We start from the raw sequence: 14224 nt of genomic DNA, 5'->3' as shown, positions 1-14224 counted from the left end.
GCTTTATGGAACTTTATACATGCATCACGTTTGCGGATGACCTACCTACCGTCCCTGAACCGTGAACTCAGTAAATATTTGTGGGATACAGGCACGAGCTGGAAGATTCTAGCCCAACCCCATCAAAGATGATAGAACAAGAATGCATATCCATTATGTTTTAGTTGAGGTATCTTGCACCTGATGACTGAGTTCAAAACCATTTTGAAGTTAACACTTTTTAAATTTTTTTTTAAAAGAGGTAAGGTTTCTATTTTTTTTTAACATTTTATTTATTTATTTGAGAGAGAGAGAGAGCATGAAAGAGAGAGAGAGAGCACACCCATGAGCAGGGGGAGGGGTTTGGGGAAAGGGAGAAGCAGCTTCTCAGCTGAGCAGGGAGCCCTACCTGGGGCTCGATCCCAGGACCCCAGGATCATGACATGAGCCAACCAACTGAGCCACCCAGGCACCCCACGAAGTCAACACTTAAAAAAATATGTATCAATCTTTGGCCTCCTTTTAAGCCACCAGTGATCACTGTCACAGAGAAAACTGAATCCTGTCATAGCACATTATAGAAATATAGAAGTGACAAGAAATACTCTGCTTTGTTATAAAGCTTTTTACATTCTAAATAGAAGTGTTAAAATAAATTATTTTTGGTGCCTGGGTGGTGTAGTGGGTTAAGGGTCCGATTCTTGGTTTCATCTCAGGTCATGATCTCCAGGTCCTGGGATTGAGCCCCGCATTAGGCTCCACGCTCATCAAGGAGTCTACTTGGGATTCTGTCTCCCTCTCCCTCTGCCCCTGTCACTCATGCACTCTCTCTCTCTAAAATGAATAAATCTTGGGTGCCTGGGTGGCTCAGTCAGTTAAGCGTCTGCCTTCAGCTCAGGTTGTGATCCCAGGGTCCTGGGATCGAGTCCCATATCGGGCTCCCTGCACAGCAGGGGAGTCTGCTTTTCTCTCTCCTGCCTCTGCTCCTCCCCACTGCTTGTGCGCGTGATCTCTCTTTCTCTATCTCTCTCAAATAAATAAACCAAATCTTTAAAAAATTAAAATTAAAATTAAAAAATAAAATGAATAAATCTTTAAATAAATAATTTCTAGTAGGGCTCACTGAATTAAGTTGTATTTGGTTTCTAATATGGTGATTCTTTTTTTTTTTTAAGATTTTATTTATTTATTTGACAAGAGAGAGACACTGCGAGAGAGGGAACACAAGCAGGGGGAGTGGGGGAGGAAGAAGCAGGCTTCCCATGGAGCAGGGAGCCCGATGTGGGGCTTGATCCCAGGACCCCGGGATCATGACCTGAGCTGAAGGCAGATGCTTAACGACTGAGCCACCCAGGTGCCCCTAATATGGTGATTCTTCTTAACTAAAGATACCAGCTTAGGGCGCCTGGGTGGCTCAGTCGGTTAAGCGTCTGCCTTCGGCTCGGGTCATGATCCCGGGGTCCTAGGATCGAGCCCCGCATCGGGCTTCTTGCTCTACGGGGAGCCTGCTTCTCCCTCTCCTCCCCACTTGTGCTCTCTCTCACTATCGCTGTCTCTGTCTCAAATAAATAAATAAAATCTAAAAAGAAAAAAAAAATTAAAGATACCAGCTTAAATTAACAAATTTTTATGTGTGGGCTCAAAGGTTTAATTGCAGTTCTTCCTTGACCAAAAGGGATTACCAGACTTAGCCTTGCACGGGCACTAATGGCCAATGACTCCTTCCTTTTTGTATATAGTGGGGGTTAAACCAGAATTGAAAGGACTTTAAATGGTTCCAGAATATGCAGCTGTTAGAACTAGTACTCTCTGTTCTGTGGCCATGAGTATTCTAAACCACTTGACTTAAGCTTAATTTAACTGAGATGATGTGACTTACAAGCTGTGTCTCGTGGCAGGTCAGACGCAGCATTGATTAGGGATATGAGTATGTCAGCAGCACATGCTTGTTCCCAGGAGCAGCAATAAGACCCCACCACCACCCCCTCCTAGGACTCTATCCAAACTAGCTGTGGGGATGCTCCCAGCTTCTGACGATCTTATTTCACAAGGGTATACCAAAAGGAGGACAAGAGAAGCTTTTCATATGCAGCGAAATTTACTGCCTAGTGTGCACCTGAACAGTTTTTTAACTCGTGGGTTGTAAGCTTAATGTTCACGTTTTTTAAAAAGTGACATGAGAACAGCCAGCTTCCTCTTGCCCAGCGTGGCCTGGACAAGCCGGTGTGCAGTCCCACTCATTTGCCCCAGCTCCGTAGTTGTGAAATTGCTCTCCATCCAGAACTGCGTCTGCAGGGTGCCCCCACAACGTCCCATTAGACAGTCAGGCAGCAGGAGATATTGCCGTGTGTTTCTACGCAGGGAAATAAGCTTCTCTTAAAAAGAAAAAAAAAAAAGTAGCATTATAAAGATTTCTGGTGAAAAATGGGAACAGTGATTGGAAAGAGGAATACATCGCTCATTTCACAGACAAAAAATATTTCAGGTTTTTGTTTTCCTTCCGTAGTTTAGTTTCTACTCAGGTTTTTCTCTCCCTCTGAGGCAGAAACCGCATCAAAGAAGTAGATTTTCTTTCTACAGAACATTCTGTAAGTGGAGGATTCACAAAGAAATAGACACAGTCTGCCTTCTCTTTTTTGCTTAATCTCCTCCACATGTTTCTGCAAGATCTGCAAACATCCATCACAAATTGCTGGGGAAAGGGCAATTTAGATAATACACATTTTCTCTTAGTAAATTTTACAGTAAATCTGTACAGATTGTTTCAGGGATTATTTTAAATGAAATTATACAGTGTATACCATTTTGTTCTGGGGGGGGTTGCTCAGATTAAGTTTTTAAGATTTATTCATGCGTTAAGTATGGTTATAGCTATTTATTTTCATTACTACATAATATTCAATTATAAAAATATACCACAATTTATTTTTCTGTTCTGTTCATGGACAGTTGGGTTGTTTCCAGGTTTGGGCTATGACAAATAATGATGCTCTGAGCATTTTGTTTTGTCACCTGGTATACATGTGCGAGAGTTTCTCTAGGGTGGGTTACAGACATGGAATTGGTGCTCATAGGGGATGTATATTTTAACTTTATTAGAGAATGCTAATTTTTTTCCCAAGGAGATTGTATCTACTGACACGCCCACTAGTAGTATATGAGAGTCTTTGTTGCTTCACGTATTTGCCAAAACACACTATTTTGAGACTTTGCCTGAATTATTCTGACGGATTTTCTTAATTTAGTGGTTTTGAACAGTCTTTCCTGAGGTTGCCAAGGCCTGATGAAGGCATTATTACCCACTGTTAGATCAGAGTTTTATATGATGCCTTTCCAGTTTTATAAATGATGAAATGATGCCCAGTGAGGAGAGCTAGCCTGGTCTGGGTCACACAAGTAATCACACAGCTTTGCCCAGGACAGAAAAGAAGAGCCCAGTGCCCCATGCCCAGTCAGGACCACACTGCCCACCGCCCCCTCTGCTTTCATATTGCTTCCTTTACTTGGGAAAGTCCCAAATCGTCTTAAAATAAGACTGAACTAAAGAGTCTAGAGTTATGCTTTAACGAAACCCAAGCGAGGAAAAGTAATATTTAGAGACTATGTTTTAAAAAAAAGAATGACTGCCACTGATTTTTCCTAAATCTGGATCTTTCTTTGTTACAAGAAGGGGACTGGGAAGGCATATGGAGCCTCCCCCCACCCCCACCCCCCCGCAGTTCTGTGAACATCTAGAACAAGGTGATCATTGCTTTACTCAGCACGAAAAGAAACCCTGGACTGTCCTTAAAAGGGCCAGGAATATCCAGATTTAATCTTCAGCCTGTCATCAAATTGATAAGTTATTCAGTGTAGAGAAGGAACAGGAGAATCCCTATGTTAGTACAGCTGTAGATGCCAAATTAGACCATCAGGACATAGGGAATTCAGATACTCCTAAGAGTGTTAACTTCCTACATCACCATGAGAACTAATAACCCAGACATCACCAGCCTGCATGCACAGCAATGTGGAAGCCCACTCAAGTGCAACTTACCTGTTTCTAACTCTTTCTTACTCTCATCTTTCAAACCTTGACATCATGTTAACATAATTTGAGGTACAATGACTTTGCAATTTCCCAAGGTTTGAGGACTCTTGGAGTTTTAAATTATAACTGTGTTCCAAAATAAAAGAGTGATAAAAACATGGGGCACCTGGGTGGCTCAGATGGTTAAGCGTCTGCCTTCGGCTCAGGTCATGATCCCAGGGTCTTGGGATCGAGCCCGGCATCAGGCTCCCTGCTCAGGGGGGAGCCTGCTTCTCCCTCTACCCACCCCCCCACCCCCCGCTCATGATCTCTCTCTCTCAAATAAATAAATCTTTAAAAAAAAAGTGATAAAAACAATTATATATGTAATATATACAGTAATATATAAATATGTAATGTAGACCTTGAAATGGTCACCAAGTGGATATAATATCCAATGCCATTTTCTTTGGATGCATTCATACATTCAACAGAAATTTACTAAGCATCTGTGTGTCCCAGAGGTTAATCAGTACCAGGTGTGAGGTCAAGAACCAAAATGTCACCATGGAAAGATCTAAAAGGACAGACTTCTATTGAGCAAATCACAAATATATACATAGATACAGATTATGGTGAGTGAAATTTCTCTCTAAAAGAGAATTCAAGGCGTAACATTTCAAAACCACCGGAAAATTACCTGTGAGAAGCCAGTAATCATTTAACACACACAATAAAATTATTTTTCATGTATATTTAGTTCCTTCTTTTATTTTGGAATGTCATTAGATTTAGCAAATGAGTCTTTTCCAGTGAAATCAAGCCATATGTCCTGCTTAAATATCTCAAGTTTAAACATTTGTATTGGTTCAAAGGAAGAAAGAAAAAGAATAGGCCATAGGAGCTAAATTAAAACATACTTTCCTTCCTCATTTTATGATAAAAATAATTAACTGGTTTGACTCGCAGCTTTCTAGAAATGTCTGTACTCTAATCAAAATTGTCTTACGATCCCTAAGAAGAAAGTTTCTACTTTGGCGATGGGTGTTAGAAGATGGTGTTATTACTGCAGAAGTTCTGACTAGTCCCAGGATTGTAAACTGTATACAGAGGCTCCCGGACTTAGGATACTTCAACTAGAACTTTCGACTTTGCAGTGGTGTGGAAACAATACAGATTCAGTAGAAAGCATACTTGGAATGTGGATCTTACCACAGGTTAGCGATGTGCAGCAAGCTCCTCTCCAGAAAGGCTGAGCAGTGGCAGTGACACGGTTCCCAGACAGCCACGTGCTCACAAGGATAGCACACTTAGAACCATGCTGTACCCATACAGCCATTGGGCTTGTGGCTTTCAGTACAGTATTCAGTCAATTACATGAGCTAGTCAATGCTTGATCATAAAATGGGCTTTGTGTTAGATGATTTGGCCCAACTGTAGACTAATGGAAGTGTTTGGAGCATGTTTCAGGTGGGCGAGGCTCAGCTATGATGTTCAGTAGGTTTAGGTGTATTAAATGCATTTTCAAATTAGGATATTTCCAACTTACCATAGGTTTATTGAGATGTAGCATATCGTAAATCAAGGAAGGTCTGTATTCTTTCTTTGCACCATGAGTTGAGTCCAGAAGATTCTCATGTGCAGTCAGAATTGCCACAGAACCAAAGTTTCCTTTGGTAATCTTTCATAAACTCAAAATAATCTCCCCTTTGCTAGATACATGAAAAAGAAAGCATGCTAGTCAGAAACAGACCCTGAAGGTTTTCACCCTTGATGGAATGTAAAGAATGGAAAAACTTAGCCACGGAATGTAGATATAGAGAAGGGAGTTGTCCAGGATTATTCCTAAGAATGTGGCTTGAACAACTGGACGAACAGAGATGCCATTTAAGAAGTAGGATGAGCAGGTTTTGGGAGTTAGGACTGAGAGTTCAGTCTGTTGGAGGAGTTGCCAAACAGTCTGGCACCCCAAATTCTCCAGTGTCAGGAGACAGTTGGGGATACTGGAGCGCGGAAGGAAACTTTGCTCTAGAAATGTAAGAGTGAGGGTGTTAGCTAGAGATCATACTGAACACAGTGGGGATGGCTGGAGTATTGATAGAGGTCAAGAAGAGAACGGGGCCTGAGGACTGCTACTCCTGAGCTCAGGGGGAGGAGGGGGAGCACTGGCCAAAGGTGAGGTTGGCCTCTTCTGTGTTCCAGGCTGTCGTGAAATCTGAAAATATGGCTTCTGGCACTCCACCCCAGCCCAGAGAGACTTGCCATCTGTCAAAGACTGTAGCTTCAGGGCATGTTAATTGCTTTTATCACCTTACTTAGGTCACATTAACCTTTCAGTCAGTGCAATTCCTCAAACTTCTCAAAAGAACAGCTAAGTCACTGTCTTCTTTTAAGCCAAAGATGATTAGTCTTTAATTCTTGTTAACTGATTGGACTCTGCCTTGTTTTATTACCGGTCTCGCCGTATCCATAGAATCTTATTCCTAACGCTTAGCAGATGTGTGGTCTCAGGCCAGTTGCTTAGCTTTCTGTGCTTCAGTTTCCTGACCAGTAAATCGGAGGTGTTAGTAGTATCCACCCCATAGGGTTTGTGAGGATGAGATGAGCTAATTCATGTAAAGTGCCTGGAACAATGCCTGGCACATCAGTTCTTAATAAATGTTCGTTGTCATCGTCCTCTTCATCTATCAGAGTTTCTCATGATTATATTCCAAAACCTCTCACCTAGTTAGTATTTGTCATTAGGGGAACTATGGAACATGTCAAGGAACCGCTATGCTAACTGCAAGGAACCCAAAAGAAAGAGAGGGTGGGTTGGGGGGGCAAGCAGAGAAAGAGATATAGGCCCTCTATCCCCACTTCAAACATATTTCTTCCCTTCTATTTGCTTTTCATATTGTTTCTAGAAGTGTCTCATGTGAAGAAAGAGTTCTACTACTTGAGGGAAAAAAGTAATCTTGGCTATACTGCTAACTAGGGTAATTTTCCAGCTCCTCTCAACCACAATTCAATTCAGCAAGGCTTTTTGGACTCAGTGCCTACTATGTGCAGAGAGATGTCTGGGTTCCTTAGGGAGAAAGGAATAAGGTTGTTCTCTGCCTCCACGTGGTTCATAATATAGTAGTTGCCCTGAACCCACAGGCCCCGAATCAGGAGTTATGCCCTGTGTGCTGGGGCAGAGATACAGAGCACAGAGACAGCACGGAGGAGGGGCCTCCTGGAGAAGGTGGCTTTTGAGAAAGGGCAGGATCTCAGTAGGCAGAGATGCATGGGGGGTAAGCCCAGGCAGCAGGGACAGTATACACAGAGGGAGGGGCATCGAGTGTACCTCATTCTCCACACACAAATGATCCTAGACTTTCAGGCTTCAGTCTGGTTTGACTGGCACATAGCGGAAAGGTGGGGACCCAGTATGTCTCCTAGAGAAGTTCAGCGTTTATGCCCAGGTTTTGGAGCAAATGAGTGATAGAATCAGCACTGTGTTTTCGGAAGTTGCATGAGACACCAGCACTCCTTTACCTTGTGTTTCAAGACTGTTGTCAAGTTACCACAGGAAAGGGACGGTAAGACACCAAATTAAAATTCTCTCTAAACAGAACTAGCTCTCAGTATTCATTTTCAACCTAGCTCATTAGGGCAGGTTGGGCCTTCTTCTATTTTGTTAATTGCCTGTACCTGAAGAATCTTTCTAAAACAAAAAAAAAAAACACTACAGCACACATTGCTGCCATTTGAAAGCCTGAGTTTTTAAAGAGTATAATACATAGTGACAGTTTTGATGTATGCCAGTGGGTGTGGGTCCCAGTACTTCACCATTCTCTGCCTGCATGATTTAAAATGACAGTGTAGCCTGTCAAACTTAAATGTGAGTGAAGCTCCTTGGATATTTATAAAACATCAAATAGATAGAATTGTGTCAGCAAAAGATGGGCGCTTTTATTACTAAACCACAGAAGGATTTTTGGATGATAGTTGCTGGCAACACAGCTGTAAGCTGAACTTAAAAGCCGCAGCGTGAATATGGTGGTCCACGGCTGTGAAGGTGTTTTCACCCATTGCAGTAAAAGGGTATCAGAATACTCCAAGCAAGTCAATGATGCAACTTCTGTTTTGTTTTGTCAATGAATTAATGATCCGCGGGTTCAGGTTCCCCTGAGAAAGTGGCAGTTACCCATGCAAATAAAGCAAGCATTAGTCTGCAAACCTAGTTGGCGGTTTGCCGGTTTTCAGCCGTTTTACCAGATACCTAAGGCCTCAACTCCAACTTGGAGTTGAGATTTTTTTACGTGTAGTTCTAGACATAGCCTGCCTACTTCGATATATATATTCCCAGGGGTGCGTGGACACTAGATTTTGTGAATTTACTAATGCTTAAATACTTGCAAAACTGCACGTAGAGAGCGAGCGCCGTAATCCACACCCGCAGCGTCCAGCGCGAACCCGCCCGCGTCTGCTTGGTCCGGCCCGAGCCCCGCCTCCGGGGGCGTCCCCTGGCCCTCTGGGTCCCACAGGCCTCCCCCGGCCCCGCCCCGCGTCCCGCAGGCCCCGCCCCGCGCCCCCCGGCCCCGCCCCGGCGCCGGGCTCTGACGTCACCGTCTGCGCCGCGCGCGGCAGAAACAGGAAGTGGGACCAAAACAAAGGAGCGGCGGCGGGGAGCGGGCCTTCGTCTTTCTCCCTCCTCCGAGCCCATTTTGGCCCTGGCCACCGACCCTAGGGAGCCGTCCGACTATGTCCAACATGGAAAAACACCTGTTCAACCTAAAGTTCGCCGCCAAAGAACTCGGCAGGAGTGCCAAAAAATGCGACAAGGAGGAAAAGGCCGAAAAGGCCAAGATTAAAAAGGCCATTCAGAAGGGCAACATGGAAGTGGCGAGGATACACGCCGAAAATGCCATTCGCCAGAAGAACCAGGCGGTGAATTTCTTGAGAATGAGTGCGCGGGTCGATGCGGTGGCTGCCAGAGTCCAGACGGCGGTGACGATGGGCAAGGTGACCAAGTCGATGGCCGGTGTGGTTAAGTCGATGGATGCGACGTTGAAGACTGTGAATTTGGAGAAGATCTCTGCTTTGATGGACAAATTTGAGCACCAGTTTGAGACGCTGGACGTCCAGACGCAGCAAATGGAAGACACGATGAGCAGCACGACTACGCTGACCACTCCCCAGAACCAAGTGGATATGCTGCTTCAGGAAATGGCAGACGAGGCTGGCCTAGACCTCAACATGGAGCTGCCGCAGGGGCAGACGGGCTCCGTGGGCACTAGCGTGGCTTCCGCCGAGCAGGATGAACTATCCCAGAGACTGGCCCGCCTGCGGGATCAGGTGTGACGACAGAACCCACTCTGAGGTTTCCTGGCCGTAGCCACCTTCTGAAATGCTCTGTATATTATATATTATACAGTAGAAACTGAACATGCCAGAATGCTGAAATGCTCTTTACTTAAGATGCTTCTACCTTTGGGTTTACAGTGCTGTCCAGATACACTAAAAAATTCCAGGCTTCCTCCATCTTAACTGGATTTTAAAGTTCCGTATAGCTTGTGATGTGTATTTTTATAGCTGCCTCTTAACAGAACTAGTTAATTTGGTGTGTATGAATCTTTCTCAAAAATTTGGTCAAAACTCTTGTTCCGTGTATTCAGTTTTCTGCCTGAATTCTTCAAAATTGAACTTTTTTTAATTTAGTGTAATTGGTAATACCTAGAGTTGACAGGTGGTGCATAAAAATTAGAGAGAGGAGAATGATTACTTAATTGATTACAGGGCTGTCAACACCTCATTCAACCTAAGGGGACAGTGCTATCTATTTCTGTGTATTTTTTTTTTCTTTACCATCACATCCAGACTACTGTTCTATTGATCTGTTCTCATAACTTATACTAAAATTATGGTAGGGCATTCTGCATAATATTCTCTTACTGTTTATGTTCCACAAATTTTTTGTGTGGTAGTTATTCTTTTATAACTGGAAAAAATGCCACATAATTTCATTTATTAGAAGTAAAAACTGCTCATTTATATTTTCATTTATTAAAGAGTTTTTCAAAAGACACGGTTGAACATGAGTTTCAAATGAACATCTTGAACACATTTCTTGTTCTTTTCCTATTTCAACACTTTAATTAGACTTGTCATAAAGTATGTTAATTAGCATGGCACTCGTATTACTCTAACATTGCCAAAGAACTGTTGATTGGTTTGCGAAAACCCTGGGGTGGTGTGTTTGTAGGTTTTCTTTAATTGTTTATAACCAAAAATAGATATAAAATTAGAACTGCTTTTTAAGTTCTAATTATTTGCAATGATTATTTTCTTTTAAAGCAACAACCTGTTGAGAAAAACCTTAGAAATATAAATTGGATGTTTTATTTAGCCATGCAAATAACGTAAATATACATGCAGCCATCTGGACGTCTGGGAAGAGGGAAAGATGCAGAATGGGACAGCAAGCTTGACCCTCTAAGGCTAGAACCCATCTGTGCTGCCTTTTGTCTTTCTGGAACAGCACTATGTATTCTCTGGCTGCAAAGTAAAGCCTGTAGCCACCACTTTCTCATGGCCTCCAAACATGGAGAACAGTAACTTGCTTTGGCTTTGGCAAGTATATTAATCTAAGTCAAATACTTAAGGACATTTGAAATTCCCCTTTTCCTTCACTGGTAGATTTCCCCATAAAAGAATTCCAGTGTTTCAGAAGATACTTACAGGGACTCTTACAAGCCCTTTGAAAGATTCATGACCAAATAGTCACCATTACTTTTTCCATTATGAATGAGTGTGTTAAAAAAAAAAAAAAAATGAACAGGTATATGCAGATGAGGACTGACCCTCATATTTAAGTGTCTTTATATCTGACTGGATGTTGTTCCGAAGTCTTCCATAAGAGACACCTGTCGATTGTCTGGCCTGTATCTTCTTTCTAGAACTCTCCCCTTTTGGTGTCTCTTCTCATCCACATGGTTGCACAGAAGCAGCTGTGTGAGTATAGCATGAGTCGTAACCCTTCTTTAGACTGGAAAAAATAATTACAACTTAAAATATAGCTAGTGTCAAATCCTTTGGTAAATTAAAGACCCTTTTATAGTACAAATATTCCCAACAAAATTAATATATTTTGTGAGATTAAACAATGCTTATATATGCTTGAACTTTCTTAAAATATGTTCATTTCAAACTATATGAATGTACATTTTTATGAACCATAAATATTTTCAAAAGCATACCAGGCCCATGAATTATTTCCTCACTTTTGCAGTTGATGAAATGCTGAAATGTAAGCCACAGAAGTTTGTCAAATAAATCATTTTAAACTGCATGATACTGCATGTGAGTGTGCATCCTGTTTAAAAAAACTATTTAAAAAAAAGAATTCAGAGGTAGATTTGGTTCAGAAAGTGTGGTATTTTTCCAAACTCCCCCTTAACACCTTAATTTCTGTTTTGTTAACATGGAATGTCCATGTATATTTCAAGAAACCCTAGCTATTACTTCTTTACTATAATAGTTTCTTCCTAGCAACAAGATTCTTCCTCATCTTGAAACTAACCTGGGCTAATGATAGATAAAATTTATAAAAGGCTCAAACTCAAACATACCAAGGATATAGTTAATCTTCCGTACAGCTACTGGTACCATTTTCACTCTTATTTCTGCTTTTTTATTTTCTGCCTTCACATGCACAGTTTTAACATGGATTTGGAATATACTTCTATGAACTATTTAGTTTATTGCAGTTCAGATGATACCTGTGCAATTGGAAAAGGCTTACTAAAGCAGTTTCTTCTGGAAGTGATCATGCATATGTGTGCCCTTCAGACGGAGGCATGCTATGAGTCTTGTACACCACGTGCCTACCCTGTGTCCTGATTTGGCAAAGAGCCACCTAAAATTAGCACCAGTCTGTTAACCTTATTAACTGAACATAGTCTCAAGTTAGCCAAACAAATCTCACATCATAAAGCAGAAGTGAGGGACCTTGGGTTCTAGATGCTTCCTTGTAATAAGCACACCATTCTCTAGGAGGCATTTCTGTAGCCAAAATCCAAAGCTCAAGACCTTCAATACTATTGGCAAAAAGCTACAAGCCGGTGGACGTTGAATAAACTGATGAATATCCACTTGTAATTTTTTTTTTTTAATCAACTGATGCACTAGTAAAATGGTTTATCTAGGTTTGTTTTTCTATGACTAGATGGTAAAACGATGTCTGTCTTGGTCACAATTACTGGGCCTGGTGTGGTACCCAGCTCAGTTTGCTCTGATCGTGTCCCTGGCGTGAATGCATAGCTCCCTTGGGGCTCTCACCCGTGATCATGCCTAGAGCTCTCTAATGACAACATACACAGTGAGTAAAAGGGGGTGCAGTGGGCACTCAGCCAAAGCCCTGTTGTGTCTCAGAAGCACTGTGTCCTTTTCCTTCAGCGCATTTCCCCAAATTGAAATGTTCGCTCTTGCTCTTCAGGGTTTATACATCCTCCCTCCCTCTTGAATAGTAGCAGGACAAACAATTCAGCAGTTTTTATTCAGAATGACTGAATACAGTAAAAGATTTAGACTGAAGTATATCAGATGTTGGCTATCTGGGGCTTCTTTCTAGAGAGAAAAAAAAAGACACACTTCTGCCTTAAACAGTCCTCAGTACAGTTAGGTAGATAAACCATACGCGTAAAGAGGAAAACGGTCATGAATGTATGCAAACGTTACAAAGTCATCAAGATGAACATTTAAGATTAGTGCACTTGACACACATGACGTGTTTTATACCTTGACTTCTAAAAAGGGAGTAAGTCACAGTATAAGGGAGTAGCCCATGCTAATCAAATCATGAACATTACACAGAGAATGGAATCAGTGTCGGCAGTGGTTAGAACTGGCTTCTTGCAGGTGGTAGGGTTGAATCTGGGGCTTCAAAGAAAAAGAAGTGGGAATTACACAAAGGTCGGAGAAGCCCAAAGCCATACGGGGATTTGCAAGTGGAGGGTTTGTTCGATGTCAAGACGTCAAAAAGAGTGAAGAGGTTGGACAGATTGGGAAGGGCTTGGAGGCCAGGTTGAAAATGTGAACTTTACCCCGAGGAAGGAAGCAGGAGCGTGATCGTCGGAAAACTGTATAATCCCAGTGAAGCGAGACAGCCTAGAGCAGGGTGGCAGGAAAAACGGAGAGGAAAGGTGTTCCGCAAACTTTGACATGCACAGGGGTCACTGAGTCCCCGGGGATACTGCGGGTCAGAACCACCAGGGGATATGGCTCAGCTGCAAATCCTCATCCCCAAGGTCTGCAGGTGCTGCTGCTGGTCTGAGGACCCCCTTCTAAGTAGCACGGATCTTAACCTGCCGCGCGACAGAACTGCCTGGTACCTTGTCACTGTGCGGGTAATATTTTTCTCCTCCAGAGTAGTTTTATATCATGTACATTAGCACCAGGAAGTAAATTTCAGTAACACACTGAGAGAAGTTTCTTACTAACCTTTGACAGTTCCAGCTTGCTACATTTTCACAAACAAAATATTTACGGATACTTTTTAATTACATTTAGTTGGTGCTTTTTCTCAGATCTCATTGTTTAAAGGTATTTAACAGAAGTGTTTTTCATCTTTTCATAATCCTTTGTCCGTCCTCATGACCAACTGCATGGTCACAAGAACACTGTGACTTTTGAGCCATTTTAGTGGGATAGCAGACAGCAGATGAGAAATACACAATGCACTATCTTGTGCCAGTATCCAGCAGAAGGGGATCTAAATGACGAGAATGAAAATGTTTCTGCAAACATGAATATCCTCAGCGGTAGCAGGAAATAATGGGAAAAAAATCAAAGTAAATTGCTTTTTAACTACTTTTTTGTAGAGTCCATATCACTATCGTGACTTTTTTAAAGTATAGTTTGGTACTATCTTGCAACTCTGTATCTAGTGTGAGTGAACTGTCTCCAAGGTTGATTCTTAAATCTGGTTAATTTTTCCACTAAAGAGGCAGTGGCATATTTAAGAAGACAATTTTACTAACCCTTTAACATGTAGTCTTAACGAAATTCTGTGTGTGATTTAGAAGACCCTTTTAAAACGCATCTCTCTATAGATACTATCTTAGGAGCTCCAATCTGAAGCACTTCTAAAACATGCTGGAAAATACACTGAACCAAAGGCTGGCAGAAATCTACTACTATAGATTTCTCTTTCATTCCTTTATGCCTTAGAGGGTCTTTCAAAGAACTAGGCGACACATTCACATTCGGGGG

General features: G+C 42.1%; 2 protein-coding genes across 5 annotated transcripts in view; both read left to right on the top strand.

Moving 5' to 3' along the window:
* The window catches only part of GNAL (G protein subunit alpha L), a 149183-nt gene that overhangs the window by 114078 nt on the left and 20881 nt on the right, over positions 1–14224 (top strand). The gene's annotated exons all lie outside the window — the stretch shown is intronic.
* On the top strand, positions 8590–11136 carry CHMP1B (charged multivesicular body protein 1B). The gene has a single exon (XM_045887106.3). The coding sequence runs from the start codon at positions 8717–8719 to the stop codon at positions 9314–9316; it is 600 nt and encodes a 199-aa protein (XP_045743062.1). The 5' UTR covers positions 8590–8716; the 3' UTR covers positions 9317–11136.

The sequence above is a fragment of the Mirounga angustirostris genome, unplaced genomic scaffold (genome assembly GCF_029215605.1).
Source record: "Mirounga angustirostris isolate CCGP_5_RB_7025 unplaced genomic scaffold, mMirAng1.0.hap1 SCAF_14, whole genome shotgun sequence".
Taxonomy (NCBI): Eukaryota; Metazoa; Chordata; class Mammalia; order Carnivora; family Phocidae; genus Mirounga; species Mirounga angustirostris.
This window is presented reverse-complemented; position numbering and strand designations above follow the sequence as displayed.